Source organism: Rana temporaria, chromosome 12 (genome assembly GCF_905171775.1).
Source record: "Rana temporaria chromosome 12, aRanTem1.1, whole genome shotgun sequence".
In the NCBI taxonomy this organism is placed as follows: domain Eukaryota; kingdom Metazoa; phylum Chordata; class Amphibia; order Anura; family Ranidae; genus Rana; species Rana temporaria.
Genome location: NC_053500.1, coordinates 148,770,896 through 148,791,233, shown reverse-complemented (window position 1 = coordinate 148,791,233; position 20,338 = coordinate 148,770,896). Strand labels below are relative to the sequence as shown.

Below are 20,338 nucleotides of genomic sequence, written 5' to 3'. Positions count from 1 at the left end.
ATATATCTTATATCTGGAGGGCGGTGATGTCACTCTGTATAATATATCTTATATCTGGAGAGTGGTGATGTCACTCTGTATAATAATCTTATATCTGGAGAGCGGTGATGTCACTCTGTATAATATATCTTATATCTGGAGAGTGGTGATGTCACTCCTGTATAATATATCTTATATCTGGAGAGTGGTGATGTCACTCTGTATAATAATCTTATATCTGGAGAGAGGTGATGTCACTCTGTATAATATCTTATATCTGGAGAGAGGTGATGTCACTCTGTATAATATATCTTATATCTGGAGAGAGGTGATGTCACTCTGTATAATATATCTTATATCTGGAGAGAGGTGATGTCACTCTGTATAATATATCTTATATCTGGAGGGTGGTGATGTCACTCTGTATAATATATCTTATATCTGGAGAGTAGTGATGTCACTCTGTATAATATATCTTATATCTGGAGAGTGGTGATGTCACTCTGTATAATATATCTTATATCTGGAGAGCGGTGATGTCACTCTGTATAATATATCTTATATCTGGAGGGCGGTGATGTCACTCTGTATAATATATCTTATATCTGGAGGGTGGTGATGTCACTCCTGTATAATATATCTTATATCTGGAGAGAGGTGATGTCACTCTGTATAATATATCTTATATCTGGAGAGTGGTGATGTCACTCTGTATAATATATCTTATATCTGGAGAGCGGTGATGTCACTCTGTATAATATATCTTATATCTGGAGAGTGGTGATGTCACTCTGTATAATATATCTTATATCTGGAGAGTGGTGATGTCACTCTGTATAATATATCTTATATCTGGAGAGTGGTGATGTCACTCTGTATAATATATCTTATATCTGGAGAGCGGTGATGTCACTCTGTATAATATATCTTATATCTGGAGAGTGGTGATGTCACTCTGTATAATATATCTTATATCTGGAGAGCGGTGATGTCACTCTGTATAATATATCTTATATCTGGAGAGTGGTGATGTCACTCTGTATAATATATCTTATATCTGGAGAGGTGGTGATGTCACTCTGTATAATATATCTTATATCTGGAGAGTGGTGATGTCACTCTGTATAATATATCTTATATCTGGAGAGTGGTGATGTCACTCTGTATAATATATCTTATATCTGGAGAGTGGTGATGTCACTCTGTATAATATATCTTATATCTGGAGAGCGGTGATGTCACTCTGTATAATATATCTTATATCTGGAGAGCGGTGATGTCACTCTGTATAATATATCTTATATCTGGAGAGCGGTGATGTCACTCTGTATAATATATCTTATATCTGGAGAGCGGTGATGTCACTCTGTATAATATATCTTATATCTGGAGAGTGGTGATGTCACTCTGTATAATATATCTTATATCTGGAGAGCGGTGATGTCACTCTGTATAATATATCTTATATCTGGAGAGTGGTGATGTCACTCTGTATAATATATCTTATATCTGGAGAGCGGTGATGTCACTCTGTATAATATATCTTATATCTGGAGAGCGGTGATGTCACTCTGTATAATATATCTTATATCTGGAGAGCGGTGATGTCACTCTGTATAATATATCTTATATCTGGAGAGCGGTGATGTCACTCTGTATAATATATCTTATATCTGGAGAGCGGTGATGTCACTCTGTATAATATATCTTATATCTGGAGAGCGGTGATGTCACTCTGTATAATATATCTTATATCTGGAGGGCGGTGATGTCACTCTGTATAATATATCTTATATCTGGAGAGCGGTGATGTCACTCTGTATAATATATCTTATATCTGGAGGGAGGTGATGTCACTCTGTATAATATATCTTATATCTGGAGAGTGGTGATGTCACTCTGTATAATATATCTTATATCTGGAGAGCGGTGATGTCACTCTGTATAATATATCTTATATCTGGAGAGTGGTGATGTCACTCTGTATAATATATCTTATATCTGGAGAGAGGTGATGTCACTCTGTATAATATATCTTATATCTGGAGGGTGGTGATGTCACTCTGTATAATATATCTTATATCTGGAGAGCGGTGATGTCACTCTGTATAATATATCTTATATCTGGAGAGCGGTGATGTCACTCTGTATAATATATCTTATATCTGGAGGGCGGTGATGTCACTCTGTATAATATATCTTATATCTGGAGGGCGGTGATGTCACTCTGTATAATATATCTTATATCTGGAGGGCGGTGATGTCACTCTGTATAATATATCTTATATCTGGAGAGTGGTGATGTCACTCTGTATAATATATCTTATATCTGGAGGGCGGTGATGTCACTCCTGTATAATATATCTTATATCTGGAGAGAGGTGATGTCACTCTGTATAATATATCTTATATCTGGAGAGAGGTGATGTCACTCTGTATAATATATCTTATATCTGGAGAGCGGTGATGTCACTCTGTATAATATATCTTATATCTGGAGAGAGGTGATGTCACTCTGTATAATATATCTTATATCTGGAGGGCGGTGATGTCACTCTGTATAATATATCTTATATCTGGAGAGAGGTGATGTCACTCTGTATAATATATCTTATATCTGGAGAGCGGTGATGTCACTCTGTATAATAATCTTATATCTGGAGGGCGGTGATGTCACTCTGTATAATATATCTTATATCTGGAGAGGGTGATGTCACTCTGTATAATATATCTTATATCTGGAGAGCGGTGATGTCACTCTGTATAATATATCTTATATCTGGAGAGCGGTGATGTCACTCTGTATAATATATCTTATATCTGGAGAGCGGTGATGTCACTCTGTATAATATATCTTATATCTGGAGAGCGGTGATGTCACTCTGTATAATATATCTTATATCTGGAGAGCGGTGATGTCACTCTGTATAATATATCTTATATCTGGAGAGAGGTGATGTCACTCTGTATAATATATCTTATATCTGGAGAGCGGTGATGTCACTCTGTATAATATATCTTATATCTGGAGAGTGGTGATGTCACTCTGTATAATATATCTTATATCTGGAGAGCGGTGATGTCACTCTGTATAATATATCTTATATCTGGAGGGTGGTGATGTCACTCTGTATAATATATCTTATATCTGGAGAGCGGTGATATCACTCTGTATAATATATCTTATATCTGGAGAGGCGGTGATGTCACTCTGTATAATAATCTTATATCTGGAGAGCGGTGATGTCACTCTGTATAATATATCTTATATCTGGAGAGAGGTGATGTCACTCTGTATAATATATCTTATATCTGGAGAGTGGTGATGTCACTCTGTATAATATATCTTATATCTGGAGAGTGGTGATGTCACTCTGTATAATATATCTTATATCTGGAGAGAGGTGATGTCACTCTGTATAATATATCTTATATCTGGAGGGTGGTGATGTCACTCTGTATAATATATCTTATATCTGGAGAGTGGTGATGTCACTCTGTATAATATATCTTATATCTGGAGAGTGGTGATGTCACTCTGTATAATATATCTTATATCTGGAGGGCGGTGATGTCACTCTGTATAATATATCTTATATCTGGAGAGCGGTGATGTCACTCTGTATAATATATCTTATATCTGGAGGGCGGTGATGTCACTCTGTATAATAATCTTATATCTGGAGAGCGGTGATGTCACTCTGTATAATATATCTTATATCTGGAGGGCGGTGATGTCACTCTGTATAATATATCTTATATCTGGAGGGCGGTGATGTCACTCTGTATAATATATCTTATATCTGGAGAGCGGTGATGTCACTCTGTATAATATATCTTATATCTGGAGAGCGGTGATGTCACTCCTGTATAATATATCTTATATCTGGAGAGCGGTGATGTCACTCTGTATAATATATCTTATATCTGGAGAGCGGTGATGTCACTCCTGTATAATATATCTTATATCTGGAGAGTGGTGATGTCACTCTGTATAATATATCTTATATCTGGAGGACGGTGATGTCACTCTGTATAATATATCTTATATCTGGAGAGCGGTGATGTCACTCCTGTATAATATATCTTATATCTGGAGAGTGGTGATGTCACTCTGTATAATATATCTTATATCTGGAGAGCGGTGATGTCACTCTGTATAATATATCTTATATCTGGAGAGTGGTGATGTCACTCTGTATAATATATCTTATATCTGGAGAGTGGTGATGTCACTCTGTATAATATATCTTATATCTGGAGAGCGGTGATGTCACTCTGTATAATATATCTTATATCTGGAGAGCGGTGATGTCACTCTGTATAATAATCCTATATCTGGAGAGCGGTGATGTCACTCTGTATAATATATCTTATATCTGGAGAGCGGTGATGTCACTCCTGTATAATATATCTTATATCTGGAGGGCGGTGATGTCACTCTGTATAATATATCTTATATCTGGAGGGTGGTGATGTCACTCTGTATAATATATCTTATATCTGGAGGGCGGTGATGTCACTCTGTATAATATATCTTATATCTGGAGAGCGGTGATGTCACTCCTGTATAATATATCTTATATCTGGAGAGTGGTGATGTCACTCTGTATAATATATCTTATATCTGGAGGGCGGTGATGTCACTCTGTATAATATATCTTATATCTGGAGAGTGGTGATGTCACTCTGTATAATATATCTTATATCTGGAGAGCGGTGATGTCACTCTGTATAATATATCTTATATCTGGAGAGAGGTGATGTCACTCTGTATAATATATCTTATATCTGGAGGGCGGTGATGTCACTCTGTATAATATATCTTATATCTGGAGAGTGGTGATGTCACTCTGTATAATAATCTTATATCTGGAGAGCGGTGATGTCACTCTGTATAATAATCTTATATCTGGAGAGTGGTGATGTCACTCTGTATAATATATCTTATATCTGGAGAGCGGTGATGTCACTCCTGTATAATATATCTTATATCTGGAGAGCGGTGATGTCACTCTGTATAATATATCTTATATCTGGAGGGCGGTGATGTCACTCCTGTATAATATATCTTATATCTGGAGGGTGGTGATGTCACTCTGTATAATATATCTTATATCTGGAGGGCGGTGATGTCACTCTGTATAATATATCTTATATCTGGAGGGTGGTGATGTCACTCTGTATAATATATCTTATATCTGGAGAGCGGTGATGTCACTCTGTATAATATATCTTATATCTGGAGAGTGGTGATGTCACTCTGTATAATAATCTTATATCTGGAGAGTGGTGATGTCACTCCTGTATAATATATCTTATATCTGGAGAGAGGTGATGTCACTCCTGTATAATATATCTTATATCTGGAGAGTGGTGATGTCACTCTGTATAATATATCTTGTATCTGGAGGGCGGTGATGTCACTCTGTATAATAATCTTATATCTGGAGAGTGGTGATGTCACTCCTGTATAATATATCTTATATCTGGAGAGTGGTGATGTCACTCTGTATAATATATCTTATATCTGGAGAGTGGTGATGTCACTCTGTATAATATATCTTATATCTGGAGGGCGGTGTGGAGGAGTTCTGTGGTCGGTATTGGGCTCCAGCTCTGTTCGGCGCGTGTGATTGGCCGTCTGCTGATGATGTCATCACTACCGCTGTCTGAAATCCATTCTTCTGATTTCCCGGCCCCTCAGCTTCCCCATTAATATGGAAAGTTAGCTCCGCTCTGCCGCGCCTCCCGCCCCCTCCACTCTGCCGCGCCTCCCGCCCCCTCCACTCTGCCGGATCTTTATATCAGTAGAGGGGTCTTCATCAGGGGGAAGGAGGTCCTGATTCCTCTATATAGATCTTTATATCACTAGAGGGGTCTTCATCAGGGGGAAGGAGGTCCTGATTCCTCTATATAGATCTTTATATCACTAGAGGGGTCTTCATCAGGAGGAAGGGGGTCCTGATTCCTCTATATAGATCTTTATATCACTAGAGGGGTCTTCATCAGGGGGAAGGAGGTCCTGATTCCTCTATATAGATCTTTATATCACTAGAGGGGTCACCGGCAGGAGGAAGGAGGTCCTGATTCATCTATATAGATCTTTATATCACTAGAGGGGTCTTCATCAGGAGGAAGGGGGTCCTGATTCCTCTATATAGATCTTTATATCACTAGAGGGATCACTAACAGAAGGAGGACCAGATCCCTCTATATAGATCTTCAGATATCCCTAGAGGGGTCACCAGCAGGAGGAAGGAGGTCCTGATTCCTCTATATAGATCTTTATATCACTAGAGGGGTCTTCATCAGGAGGAAGGAGGTCCCGATTCCTCTATAGATCTTTATATCACTAGAGGGGTCTTCATCAGGGGGAAGGAGGTCCTGATTCCTCTATATAGATCTTTATATCACTAGAGGGGTCTTCATCAGGAGGAAGGAGGTCCTGATTCCTCTATATAGATCTTTATATCACTAGAGGGGTCTTCATCAGGAGGAAGGAGGTCCTGATTCCTCTATATAGATCTTTATATCACTAGAGGGGTCTTCATCAGGGGGAAGGAGGTCCTGATTCCTCTATATAGATCTTTATATCACTAGAGGGGTCACCAGCAGGAGGAAGGAGGTCCTGATTCCTCTATATAGATCTTTATATCACTAGAGGGGTCTTCATCAGGAGGAAGGAGGTCCTGATTCCTCTATATAGATCTTTATATCACTAGAGGGGTCTTCATCAGGGGGAAGGAGGTCCTGATTCCTCTATATAGATCTTTATATTATGGACCTTCCCCTGTTGGGACCCCTCTGGAGATAATTGGACAAGTTTGGTACAAACCTCCATCTTTTACTCGAACCCGTTATAAAAACAAATCGGAAAGGAGGGGGAGGGCAGAGAAAGTGGTGAATTGTGTCCTCGTCTTTGAAGTCTCACTTGTCTCCTCCATTTTGTGTCCCCAGCCGGAGAGAATCGACCCGAGTGCGTCCCGCCAAGGATACGACGTGCGTTCCGATGTCTGGAGTCTCGGCATCACATTGGTGAGAAATCATTCTATATAATGCAACCTTCTGTGTCATCCAATCCACAGACTGGCACCAAATCGTGATCTGTATCGGGGGGGGAGGGGTGATTGTACTGTTGGCAGTCAGTGGGGGAGGGGATCTATAGTGCATTATAAGATGTTGATGGGCTGTGGGAGGGGATTTGTAGTACTGTACATGGTATGAAGTGTTGTTCCTCTCCGCAGTATGAGTTGGCGACAGGGAGGTTCCCGTACCCCAAATGGAACAGCGTGTTCGATCAGTTGACGCAGGTGGTGAAGGGCGACCCTCCGCAGCTCAGCAACTCCGACGAACGCGAATTCTCCTCCAGTTTCATCAACTTTGTCAACTTGTGGTGAGCGTTTCTTTGGGTTCAGTGTCGGCAAGTAGGGGCAAAGCTGTATCTTGGCCTAGGGCAGCACCTTGCAGGGGGGCGGCACAAAACCTAAGTAGGCGTCGGCATGGTGGTCACAGCCGCACTTCTCTCGGCGACGACTTTCTTTGAAGAGCGGATCATTCCCCTGTCATCGGCTGTGATGTTTCTGATTGGATAGATCTAGAGAAGTAAGAATTCTGTCTTTACAGGTCTGTAACCAATCAGAAACGGACAGATATTGGGAGCGCCGCTATGAGCGTCTGAATTGGGATTGATTGCGGTTTGGTGTTGTGACTCCACCCACAGGACGTAAGATCGGGGTGTCGGTTCTCATTTCTGAGTCTTGGCATCTGATCGGTATAGACGATCGGCTTGATATTGATTGCGGCACTTTTCACACTGACCTTCTGTTTCGACTCATTGGGTTGAATCTTTGTATTTGCTGCCATCTACTGGAAGGTGCCATGTTCTGCAGCCTGCGACTTGTAATAGGAAATCTGAGCGCTGCTTTGCTGCCCCCTGCTGGTGTGTTGTAGTTACGGTTACAATTTCTTTATTTATTTTTAAGCAAAATTCTGCTTATTAACCACTTGACCTCTGGAAGATTTACCCCCCGCAATTGCGCGGTCTTGTGACACAAAATTTGACGTCCCCTTTTTTTCCCCTGAAATGGCGCTTTCTTTTGGTGGTATTTGATTACTTCTGCGGGTTTCATTTTTTGCCTTTATAAACAAAAAAACGTAAATTTTGATTAAAAATATATTTCTTTTTTTGCTTGCTGCTATCTAATAAAAAAATTTAGTTTTTAAATTTAGAGAATGAAATTTCTTCATCAATGTGTGTCTTATATCATTTCTGCTACATATTAATAAGTGAATGTTGATTGTAGACGCCCAAACTATGGGATATCTGTATTCCTTACTAGGAATGGCGGCGATCAGCAACTTGTAGCAGGACTGTTGGGCACTAACTGACAATTTCTGGGGCCCAGTGACCCAAATCTAGAGATCGTGGGGGGGGGGGGGGGAGGATGGAGGATGTTGGGGGGGAGGGTGGGGGGGGGTGCACGCTCCCCGGGTGACGTTTGTTCTTCAGGGTGCAGCACCGCCCTCTATGGGCTGAAGTTGGAATGATCTAGAACAGGCATGTCCAAAGTCAGGCCTGGGGGCCAAATGCGGCCCCCCTGTTGATTTAATATGGCCCCCCTGGGGATTTGGATGTATATATTGTTTGTGGCCCCCAGGGCCACAAAAGATATATACTGTATTTATTGGCGCAGCCTTGGAGGGGACAGGACGAGCGCCGTCAGATTACATGAAGAGAATCTCCTGTTTACTCAGCAGCGTCTGTATTGGAAGTCCCGTCTCCTGGGATGCCATTGGACGACTGTTCTGTCTATTAAAGAGGCCACAAGATAAACAAGGCATTCTCCTGTTTGTAATCTGTTGGCACTCGTCCCGCCCCCTCCCTCTGCCCTCCGAGGCTTCAGATGGGCATTGTTCAGGCTGCACTGATGGCAATGGTAAGGCTGCATTTATGGCACATGTGAGGCTGCATTGGTTGCAATGGTGAGGCTGCATTCATGGCAATGGTAAGCCTGTGAGTGTTATACGCCGATAAATACGGTATATCCAAATAACACGCCCCGCGCTCATCCTTCGTCCTAAGCAGCGCTCTGGGATTCGTTGGGGCCACAAATAAATATATACAGTAGATCCAAATAACACACCCGCGCTCATCTCTTCACCACACGGCCACTAAGGCGGGAGATTTCTCGTTGGGCCGTGTATTGGCGCTCAGACGAACACACTTAGGCAGAATTTTAATGGTTCATAGAATGTCGGGCAAAATAGTCGGCCCTTCACGCATGTTCACTTCATCAAATCTGGCCCTCTTTGAAAAAGTTTGGACACCCCTGATCTAGAAGAATGTAGAAATCCCGGGACGACACAAAGGCTCCACAACCGAAATTTCTGACATTATTGGGAGGATTGTTGTGGTTTTGACTGGAATCTGTTGAATTTTTTTATTTTTCCTTATTTTTTTTTTTTTTCTGCAGCCTTACGAAGGACGAATCGAAGAGGCCAAAGTACAGAGAGCTTCTGGTGAGTGTCTCCTTCCTTAGATCAGATCCAAGGATGTCCCTACTGGGGCTCTGTGCTCCTCTATGCAGTGCCATCAGATCATGGCTGGTGTGAGAGGCCAGCAGAGTGTTGTACAGTAGGCCTATCACAAGTCCTCAGTCCTGATGTAAGCAGTGGGCGGGCTCTTGGGTGGAGTTGTTCAAATATCAGAATGCCTTGATTGGTGGGTTTCAGTCTGGAGGGGTGGGCCGACCTAGGAAGGCTGCAGTTGCATGCAGACCACTCTAGGCACCGTCCTCCTGTGATTCACTAGATGGGGCGGAGCTCTACTAACTCATTGTGACGAGTTTGCGGCATTTTCATATTTTAGCATCACTTGGGGTGATTCCAATCCAGACTCGAGCAGTGGGATCGGGACTCTAGTGTTTGGGTTCTGGGAGGGGCAGAGGATATGGTGATCCTGGAAAGGGGTGGAGGCTGTGGTGGTGATCCTGGGAAGGGGTGGAGGCTGAGGTGGTGATCCTGGAAAGGGGTGGAGGCTGTGGTGGTGATCCTGGAAAGGGGTGGAGGCTGTGGTGGTGATCCTGGAAAGGGGTGGAGGCTGTGGTTGGGGATCCTGGAAAGGGGTGGAGGCTGTGGTGGTGATCCTGGGAAGGGGTGGGGCTTGTGGCGATAGAATCCTGGGAAGGGAAGAGGCAATGGCGGTGGGGATCCTGGGATTAGGGTGGAGGTGGCGGCAAGAATGAAGGAGGGGGGGGGCAAGGAAAGGGGCGGAGGCTGTGGCGGGGGGGGCGGGCAAGGAAAGGGGCAGAGGCTGTGGCAGCAAGGATGAAGGAAAGGTGTGGTGGCAGCAGGGGGGGTAAGGGAAGGGGCGGGGGGCTGTGGCGGTGAGGCTGTAGGAAAGGGGCGGAGGCTGTAGCGCGGGATCTCACTAGAATAAACAGATTTGTAGCTTTGGGTGGAGAGATTTAGAATGTGACGCTTCTTCTCGTTGTAGAAACATTCTTTCATCATGATGTACGAGGAGCGGAACGTCGATGTCGCTGGGGGGCTGTGGCAGTGAGGCTGTAGGAAAGGGGTGGAGGCTGTAGGAAAGGGGCGGGGCCTGTAGGAAAGGGGCGGAGAGATTTGGAATCTGACGCTTCTTCTCGTTGTAGAAACATTCTTTCATCATGATGTACGAGGAGCGGAACGTCGATGTCGCCGGATACGTCATTAGAATTATGGATCAGATGCCGGCCACGCCCAGCTCTCCGATGTACGTCGATTGACCCCGCCTCCACCCGCAACGCTAGCAAATGGCAACGTCAAGGACCGGACGGGCTGGGGGGGCAAACCGGACGGAGAGACGGCGCAGCATGAACCCGACATGACTTCCCTCTCCGGCTGCAGTGCAATAAGATCAGTGTTTTTGTTTCCTATCTTTCCATTGTGTCTGTGCGCTAAAGTCATATGTAAAAAAAAATCGCATCCCTTTAATCCCGCCGGTCGCCGGCGCTCGGCTGGCGGACAGACAGAAGCCCACGTTCCGTGCAAACCGCTCCATGGAACTCGAGTGAGACTGGAATCAACCAATAATATCTCTGCTGTGACCTCTTCCACCTGAAACCAACGTAAAAATGGACGCCGACCGCCGCAGAGGAGCGAGACCACGCGCGTCGTACGACCGACCGCTCCGCGGAGGCGGGAAGAGGCGAAAAGAATATGAATTATATAAATATATATATTTTTATTATTTTTAAATAAAAAAACAAAAAAAAAATTCTTCACAAAGTGCAATAGGTTAACCAATTCTTCGCCAGGCGGTTCTGCCGCCGATCAGGACTTTTCTTTTCGCCCTTCTGGCAGAGAATGGGGGTAATAAATATGAAATTCTCTTCCACTTTAGTTTTATTTTATGTTCTCAGAGTGTCCGTTGAATTTTATTTTTCTTTTTTAAGAATCAAAGTATAGTAAATATTTACCAAAAAACACAAAAATGATGTTGCATTGGAAAAAATCGAACATTAAAATATTAAGAGATGGAGTATAACTTTGGTTGGAATGATTGGTTCTTTGGGGTCCGTGACAATATAAGGGGAGGGACCTCGGACAAATCGCACCTATATGACCTTCCTGGACCTCCCATTCAATAACCAAGCCCCTCCCCCTTCACCTCCACCTTACGTCCATTATAGACTTTACTCTTCTAGGAAGGCGTTCAGAGGAAGTTTGTGGGGATCTGTGATGTTGGATAGGTGTTCAATAGGGATGAGTTCAGGTGATGGGTGGGGATGAGGTCAGGGGGATCAGGGATGGTAGGGAAGGGGTAAGGACGGGATCGGGTGATCAGTGGGAATGAGGTTGAGAGATAAGCAGGGGTGAGGTCGGGCGATCGGTAGGGATGGGTTTGGGTGATCGGTAGGGATGAGGTCAGGTAGATCAGTGGGGATGAGGTGAGAGGGATCAGGGATGGTAGGGAAGGGGTCGGGTGATCGGTAGGGACGAGGTCGGGCGAACGGTAGGGACGGGATTCGGGTGATCAGTGGGGTTGAGGTTGAGAGATAGGCAGGGGTGAGGTAGGGATGGGTTTGGGTGATCGGTAGGGACAAGGTCGGGCAATCGGTAGGGATGGGTTTGGGTGATCGGTAGGGACAAGGTCGGGCAATCGGTAGGGATGGGTTTGGGTGATCGGTAGGGACAAGGTCGGGCAATCGGTAGGGATGGGTTTGGGTGATCGGTAGGGACAAGGTCGGGCAATCGGTAGGGATGGGTTTGGGTGATCGGTAGGGACAAGGTCGGGCAATCGGTAGGGATGGGTTTGGGTGATCGGTAGGGACAAGGTCGGGCAATCGGTAGGGATGGGTTTGGGTGATCGGTAGGGACAAGGTCGGACAATCGGTAGGGATGGGTTTGGGTGATCGGGAGGGACAAGGTCGGGCAATCGGTAGGGATGGGTTTGGGTGATCGGTAGGGACAAGGTCGGGCAATCGGTAGGGATGGGTTTGGGTGATCGGTAGGGACAAGGTCGGGCAATCGGTAGGGATGGGTTTGGGTGATCGGTAGGGACAAGGTCGGGCAATCGGTAGGGACGGGTTTGGGTGATCGGTAGGGACAAGGTCGGGCAATCGGTAGGGATGGGTTTGGGTGATCGGTAGGGACAAGGTCGGGCAATCGGTAGGGACGGGTTTGGGTGATCGGTAGGGACAAGGTCGGGCAATCGGTAGGGATGGGTTTGGGTGATCGGTAGGGACAAGGTCGGGCAATCGGTAGGGACGGGTTTGGGTGATCGGTAGGGACAAGGTCGGGCAATCGGTAGGGACGGGTTTGGGTGATCGGTAGGGACAAGGTCGGGCAATCGGTAGGGATGGGTTTGGGTGATCGGTAGGGACAAGGTCGGGCAATCGGTAGGGATGGGTTTGGGTGATCGGTAGGGACAAGGTCGGGCAATCGGTAGGGACGGGTTTGGGTGATCGGTAGGGACAAGGTCGGGCAATCGGTAGGGATGGGTTTGGGTGATCGGTAGGGACAAGGTCGGGCAATCGGTAGGGATGGGTTTGGGTGATCGGTAGGGACAAGGTCGGGCAATCGGTAGGGATGGGTTTGGGTGATCGGTAGGGACAAGGTCGGGCAATCGGTAGGGATGGGTTTGGGTGATCGGTAGGGACAAGGTCGGGCAATCGGTAGGGATGGGTTTGGGTGATCGGTAGGGACAAGGTCGGGCAATCGGTAGGGATGGGTTTGGGTGATCGGTAGGGACAAGGTCGGGCAATCGGTAGGGATGGGTTTGGGTGATCGGTAGGGACAAGGTCGGGCAATCGGTAGGGACGGGTTTGGGTGATCGGTAGGGACAAGGTCGGGCAATCGGTAGGGACAAGGTCGGGCAATCGGTAGGGACGGGTTTGGGTGATCGGTAGGGACAAGGTCGGGCAATCGGTAGGGACGGGTTTGGGTGATCGGTAGGGACAAGGTCGGGCAATCGGTAGGGACGGGTTTGGGTGATCGGTAGGGACAAGGTCGGGCAATCGGTAGGGACGGGTTTGGGTGATCGGTAGGGACAAGGTCGGGCAATCGGTAGGGACGGGTTTGGGTGATCGGTAGGGACAAGGTCGGGCAATCGGTAGGGACGGGTTTGGGTGATCGGTAGGGACAAGGTCGGGCAATCGGTAGGGATGGGTTTGGGTGATCGGTAGGGACAAGGTCGGGCAATCGGTAGGGATGGGTTTGGGTGATCGGTAGGGACAAGGTCGGGCAATCGGTAGGGATGGGTTTGGGTGATCGGTAGGGACAAGGTCGGGCAATCGGTAGGGATGGGTTTGGGTGATCGGTAGGGACAAGGTCGGGCAATCGGTAGGGATGGGTTTGGGTGATCGGTAGGGACAAGGTCGGGCAATCGGTAGGGATGGGTTTGGGTGATCGGTAGGGACAAGGTCGGGCAATCGGTAGGGATGGGTTTGGGTGATCGGTAGGGACAAGGTCGGGCAATCGGTAGGGATGGGTTTGGGTGATCGGTAGGGACAAGGTCGGGCAATCGGTAGGGATGGGTTTGGGTGATCGGTAGGGACAAGGTCGGGCAATCGGTAGGGATGGGTTTGGGTGATCGGTAGGGACAAGGTCGGGCAATCGGTAGGGATGGGTTTGGGTGATCGGTAGGGACAAGGTCGGGCAATCGGTAGGGATGGGTTTGGGTGATCGGTAGGGACAAGGTCGGGCAATCGGTAGGGACGGGTTTGGGTGATCGGTAGGGACAAGGTCGGGCAATCGGTAGGGACAGGTTTGGGTGATCGGTAGGGACAAGGTCGGGCAATCGGTAGGGACGGGTTTGGGTGATCGGTAGGGACAAGGTCGGGCAATCGGTAGGGACGGGTTTGGGTGATCGGTAGGGACAAGGTCGGGCAATCGGTAGGGACGGGTTTGGGTGATCGGTAGGGACAAGGTCGGGCAATCGGTAGGGACGGGTTTGGGTGATCGGTAGGGACAAGGTCGGGCAATCGGTAGGGACGGGTTTGGGTGATCGGTAGGGACAAGGTCGGGCAATCGGTAGGGACGGGTTTGGGTGATCGGTAGGGACAAGGTCGGGCAATCGGTAGGGATGGGTTTGGGTGATCGGTAGGGACAAGGTCGGGCAATCGGTAGGGATGGGTTTGGGTGATCGGTAGGGACAAGGTCGGGCAATCGGTAGGGATGGGTTTGGGTGATCGGTAGGGACAAGGTCGGGCAATCGGTAGGGATGGGTTTGGGTGATCGGTAGGGACAAGGTCGGGCAATCGGTAGGGATGGGTTTGGGTGATCGGTAGGGACAAGGTCGGGCAATCGGTAGGGATGGGTTTGGGTGAGGATCTGTTTTTAAATGTGGTTTCAGAATGTGAAGTTCAGTAGACGGGGGGAGGGGTGACTTCCATTATAATTCTGCTGTGAAAATGGGAAAATGTTCCTTTTGGCCGTCCAGATCGATGCGATCGGCAGATGAATGTTGGTGACAAATCTGGAGCGATCTCTCGGCTCCATTGTGCCCAATTCTCTTTTCTGTTCCCCAACAGCTCCACCTCTTTTGGGAAGGCCGTCCACAAGGTTTAGGGGTGTGTCTATGGGAAGGCCGCCCACAAGGTTTAGGGGTGTGTCTATGGGAAGGCCGCCCACAAGGTTTAGGGGTGTGTCTATGGGAAGGCCGTCCACAAGGTTTAGGGGTGTGTCTATGGGAAGGCCGTCCACAAGGTTTAGGGGTGTGTCTATAGACGGCCGTCCACAAGGTTTAGGGGTGTGTCTATGGGAAGGCCGCCCACAAGGTTTAGGGGTGTGTCTATGGGAAGGCCGTCCACAAGGTTTAGGAGGGTGTCTATAGAAGGCCGTCCACAAGGTTTAGGGGTGTGTCTATAGAAAAGGCCGCCCACAAGGTTTAGGGGTGTGTCTATGGGAAGGCCGTCCACAAGGTTTAGGAGGGTGTCTATAGAAGGCCGTCCACAAGGTTTAGGGGTGTGTCTATGGGAAGGCCGTCCACAAGGTTTAGGGGTGTGTCTATGGGAAGGCTGTCCACAAGGTTTAGGGGTGTGTCTATGGGAAGGCCGTCCACAAGGTTTAGGGGTGTGTTTATGGGAAGGACGTCCACAAGGTTTAGGGGTGTGTCTATGGGAATGTTTGACCGTTCTTCCAGAAGAGCATTTGTGAGGTCAGGCACTGATGTTGGATGAGAAGGCCTGGCTCACAGTCTCCACTCTAATTCATCCCAAAGATGTTCTATGGCAGGGGTCCTCAAACTACGGCCCTCCAGCTGTTGTAGAACTACACATCCCATGAGGCACTGACATTCACAGACATGACTAGGCATGATGGGAATTGTAGTTCCTGAACACCTGGAGGGCCGTAGTTTGAAGACCCATGTTCTATGGGGTTGAGGTCAGGACTCTGTGCAGGCCAGTCAAGTTCCTCCACCACAAACTCACTCATTAATGTCTTTATGGACCTTGCTCAAACATTCCCATAGACACACCCCTAAACCTTGTGGACGGCCTTCCCATAGACACCCTCCTAAACCTTGTGGACGGCCTTCCCAGAAGAGGTGAAGCTGTTATAGCTGGAAAGGGCGGAGCCAACTCAATATTGAACCCTACGGACTAATACATACCCTGGCAATCAAAAAACTCTAGGCCAGCCTCCGAGGATTCCCTCAATTTTTCTGGCTGTGATGTAATTGAGATTAATGCTGCGGGGGGAAAGAGAGGGAAGTGTCTCCATCCAGTTCTGTGCGGCTTTTCCTGCTTCCCACCCACATTGGCTAACCCTCTGACGTCCCACTTCCCGTCTGGTACCAGCTGTCCGGGTTTCACTAGTTTAGATCTCTTACCCCGAGCTGGTTGCCTATCCGTTCTTGTAGAGCCCCCAACTCTTCTACTCACAGGACTGCTACAGCGTGGCCCCTGAGGGTTCAGATGTGGAGTCATGTTGGGTGTTTTGGTTTCTCCGGTGTTGTCTTTGGCTCTGTCAGGTGTATCCGGGTCCTCCTGTCCTTTCAGCCAATCCTGAGGTTTTACCAGTCCCAAAACATAAGTATGAAGCTTGGACAACCCATCATGGGGTAGAATAACCGCGGCCCTCCAGAGCACTCCATGTGAGAAACGGCCTCGGCCTGCACCACTTTGAAATGCATCAGTTGGGCGTGGTTTACAATCTGGTGGGTGGGGAAAAAGGCTTCCAACGGGGTGTGGTTTGCTGAAGTGTAGGTTAAGGCCGTTCCTCACTCTTCTCCCACATGGGCTGGTTATTCTACAGCATTGGTCATCAACCCCTTCCTCAGGGCCCACTAACAGGCCAGGTTTTATGTATTACCTTGGGGAGATGCACTGAGCAGCAAATGAGATCCCCTGTCATGTATTTCAGTTATGCTGCAAACCTGGCCTGTTAGTGGGCCCTGAGGACCTCTACACCATTATTGTCCAAAAACCGAACTGTGCGTTTCCTTCATGGAAGTCTTGAATTAAATTCCACAAAATCACCTTCCTTCTTCTGGGATACGTCCCCATCTCTGGGCCCCTGCACTAGCCGGCTGTGGCCCTTTCTTTTACCTGTTGTCCGCACCTAAGGAGTCGCCTCCAGTCAGCGAGGAATCGGGAAACATCTGACTGTCCACATGACAGATTTTCAGGTGCATCTGAACATCTAGAAGTTCTCAACTCCAGTCCTCGGGGCGCCCCAACAGGTCGTGTTTTCAGGATTTCCCCTCAGATGACACGGCTGTGGTAATTACTAAGGCAGTGAACCTGATCAACTCACCTGAGCAAAATGATGGAAGGCCTGAAAACCTGACCTGTTGGGGCGCCTTGAGGACTGAACCCCAATTCATAGATTGTCCTTGTGCCTCAGGATTGCTTCTCTGGACATTCCACCCACCTCCGCACTCCTCTCCCACCTCCACCCTCCTCTCCCACACATACCACCCACCTCCGCCCTCCTCTCCCACCTCCACCCTCCTCTCCCACACATACCACCCACCTCCGCTCTCCTCTCCCACACATACCACCCACCTCCACCCTCCTCTCCCACACATACCACCCACCTCCACCCTCCTCTCCCACACATACCACCCACCTCCGCTCTCCTCTCCCACACATACCACCCACCTCCACCCTCCTCTCCCACACATACCACCCACCTCCGCCCTCCTCTCCCACACATACCACCCACCTCCGCCCTCCTCTCCCACACATACCACCCACCCCCGCCCTCCTCTCCCACACATACCACCCACCTCCGCTCTCCTCTCCCACACATACCACCCACCTCCGCCCTCCTCTCCCACACATACCACCCACCTCCACACTCCTCTCCCACACATACCACCCACCTCCACCCTCCTCTCCCACACATACCACCCACCTCCGCTCTCCTCTCCCACACATACCACCCACCTCCACACTCCTCTCCCACACATACCACCCACCTCCTCCCTCCTCTCCCACACATACCACCCACCTCCACCCTCCTCTCCCACACATACCACCCACCTCCGCTCTCCTCTCCCGCACATACCACCCACCTCCACCCTCCTCTCCCACACATACCACCCACCTCCACCCTCCTCTCCCACACATACCACCCACCTCCGCACTCCTCTCCCGCACATACCACCCACCTCCGCTCTCCTCTCCCACACATACCACCCACCTCCGCACTCCTCTCCCACACATACCACCCACCTCCGCACTCCTCTCCCACACATACCACCCACCTCCGCCCTCCTCTCCCGCACATACCACCCACCTCCGCTCTCCTCTCCCACACATACCACCCTCCTCCACCCTCCTCTCCCACACATACCACCCACCTCCGCCCTCCTCTCCCACACATACCACCCACCTCCACACTCCTCTCCCACACATACCACCCACCTCCACCCTCCTCTCCCACACATACCACCCACCTCCGCACTCCTCTCCCGCACATACCACCCACCTCCGCACTCCTCTCCCACACATACCACCCACCTCCGCCCTCCTCTCCCGCACATACCACCCACCTCCGCCCTCCTCTCCCACACATAACACCCACCTCCGCTCTCCTCTCCCGCACATACCACCCACCTCCGCTCTCCTCTCCCACACATACCACCCACCTCCGCTCTCCTCTCCCACACATACCACCCACCTCCGCTCTCCTCTCCCACACATACCACCCACCTCCGCTCTCCTCTCCCACACATACCACCCACCTCCGCCCTCCTCTCCCACACATACCACCCACCTCTCCCACACATACCACCCACCTCCGCTCTCCTCTCCCACACATACCACCCACCTCCGCCCTCCTCTCCCACACATACCACCCACCTCTCCCACACATACCACCCACCTCTCCCACACATACCACCCACCTCCGCTCTCCTCTCCCACACATACCACCCACCTCCGCCCTCCTCTCCCACACATACCACCCACCTCCGCCCTCCTCTCCCACACATACCACCCACCTCTCCCACACATACCACCCACCTCCGCTCTCCTCTCCCACACATACCACCCACCTCCGCCCTCCTCTCCCACACATACCACCCACCTCCGCTCTCCTCTCCCACACATACCACCCACCTCCGCTCTCCTCTCCCACACATACCACCCACCTCCGCTCTCCTCTCCCACACATACCACCCACCTCCGCTCTCCTCTCCCACACATACCACCCACCTCCGCCCTCCTCTCCCACACATACCACCCACCTCCGCTCTCCTCTCCCACACATACCACCCACCTCCGCTCTCCTCTCCCACACATACCACCCACCTCCGCTCTCCTCTCCCACACATACCACCCTCCTCCATCCTCCTCTCCCACACATACCACCCACCTCCGCCCTCCTCTCCCACACATACCACCCACCTCCGCTCTCCTCTCCCACACATACCACCCACCTCCGCTCTCCTCTCCCGCACATACCACCCACCTCCGCTCTCCTCTCCCACACATACCACCCACCTCCGCTCTCCTCTCCCACACATACCACCCTCCTCCATCCTCCTCTCCCACACATACCACCCACCTCCACACTCCTCTCCCACACATACCACCCACCTCCGCCCTCCTCTCCCACACATACCACCCACCTCCGCTCTCCTCTCCCACACATACCACCCACCTCCGCTCTCCTCTCCCACACATACCACCCACCTCCGCTCTCCTCTCCCACACATACCACCCTCCTCCATCCTCCTCTCCCACACATACCACCCACCTCCACCCTCCTCTCCCGCACATACCACCCACCTCCACCCTCCTCTCCCGCACATACCACCCACCTCCACCCTCCTCTCCCGCACATACCACCCTCCTCTCCCACACATTCCACCCACCTCCGCTCTCCTCTCCCGCACATACCACCCTCCTCTCCCACACATACCACCCACCTCCGCTCTCCCACACATACCACCCACCTCCGCACTCCTCTCCCGCACATACCACCCACCACCACCCTCCTCTCCCACACATACCACCCACCTCCGCACTCCTCTCCCACACATACCACCCACCTCCGCTCTCCCACACATACCACCCACCTCCGCTCTCCTCTCCCGCACATACCACCCACCTCCGCACTCCTCTCCCACACATACCACCCACCTCCGCCCTCCTCTCCCGCACATACCACCCACCTCCGCACTCCTCTCCCACACATACCACCCACCTCCGCCCTCCTCTCCCGCACATACCACCCACCTCCGCCCTCCTCTCCCACACATAACACCCACCTCCGCTCTCCTCTCCCGCACATACCACCCACCTCCGCTCTCCTCTCCCACACATACCACCCACCTCCGCTCTCCTCTCCCACACATACCACCCACCTCCGCCCTCCTCTCCCGCACATACCACCCACCTCCGCCCTCCTCTCCCAC

The 20,338-nt window shown here is 49.5% G+C and overlaps 1 protein-coding gene across 4 annotated transcripts in view; it reads left to right on the top strand.

Annotated features, from left to right (window-relative positions):
• The window catches only part of MAP2K4 (mitogen-activated protein kinase kinase 4), a 63,587-nt gene extending 52,075 nt beyond the window's left edge, over positions 1-11,512 (top strand). For 3 of the 4 annotated variants that reach the window (XM_040331174.1, XM_040331171.1, XM_040331172.1), the window contains 4 exons: positions 6,940-7,017; positions 7,227-7,375; positions 9,456-9,501; positions 10,638-11,512. In XM_040331174.1, the coding sequence (XP_040187108.1) occupies positions 6,940-7,017; positions 7,227-7,375; positions 9,456-9,501; positions 10,638-10,751 (387 nt within the window). In that variant the 3' untranslated portion in view covers positions 10,752-11,512. Of the gene's footprint in view, positions 1-6,939; positions 7,018-7,226; positions 7,376-9,455; positions 9,502-10,477; positions 10,559-10,637 lie in introns of those variants that run through there. The other variant, XM_040331173.1, reaches the window with a different exon arrangement.
• Positions 11,513-20,338: the final 8,826 nt, after the last annotated feature.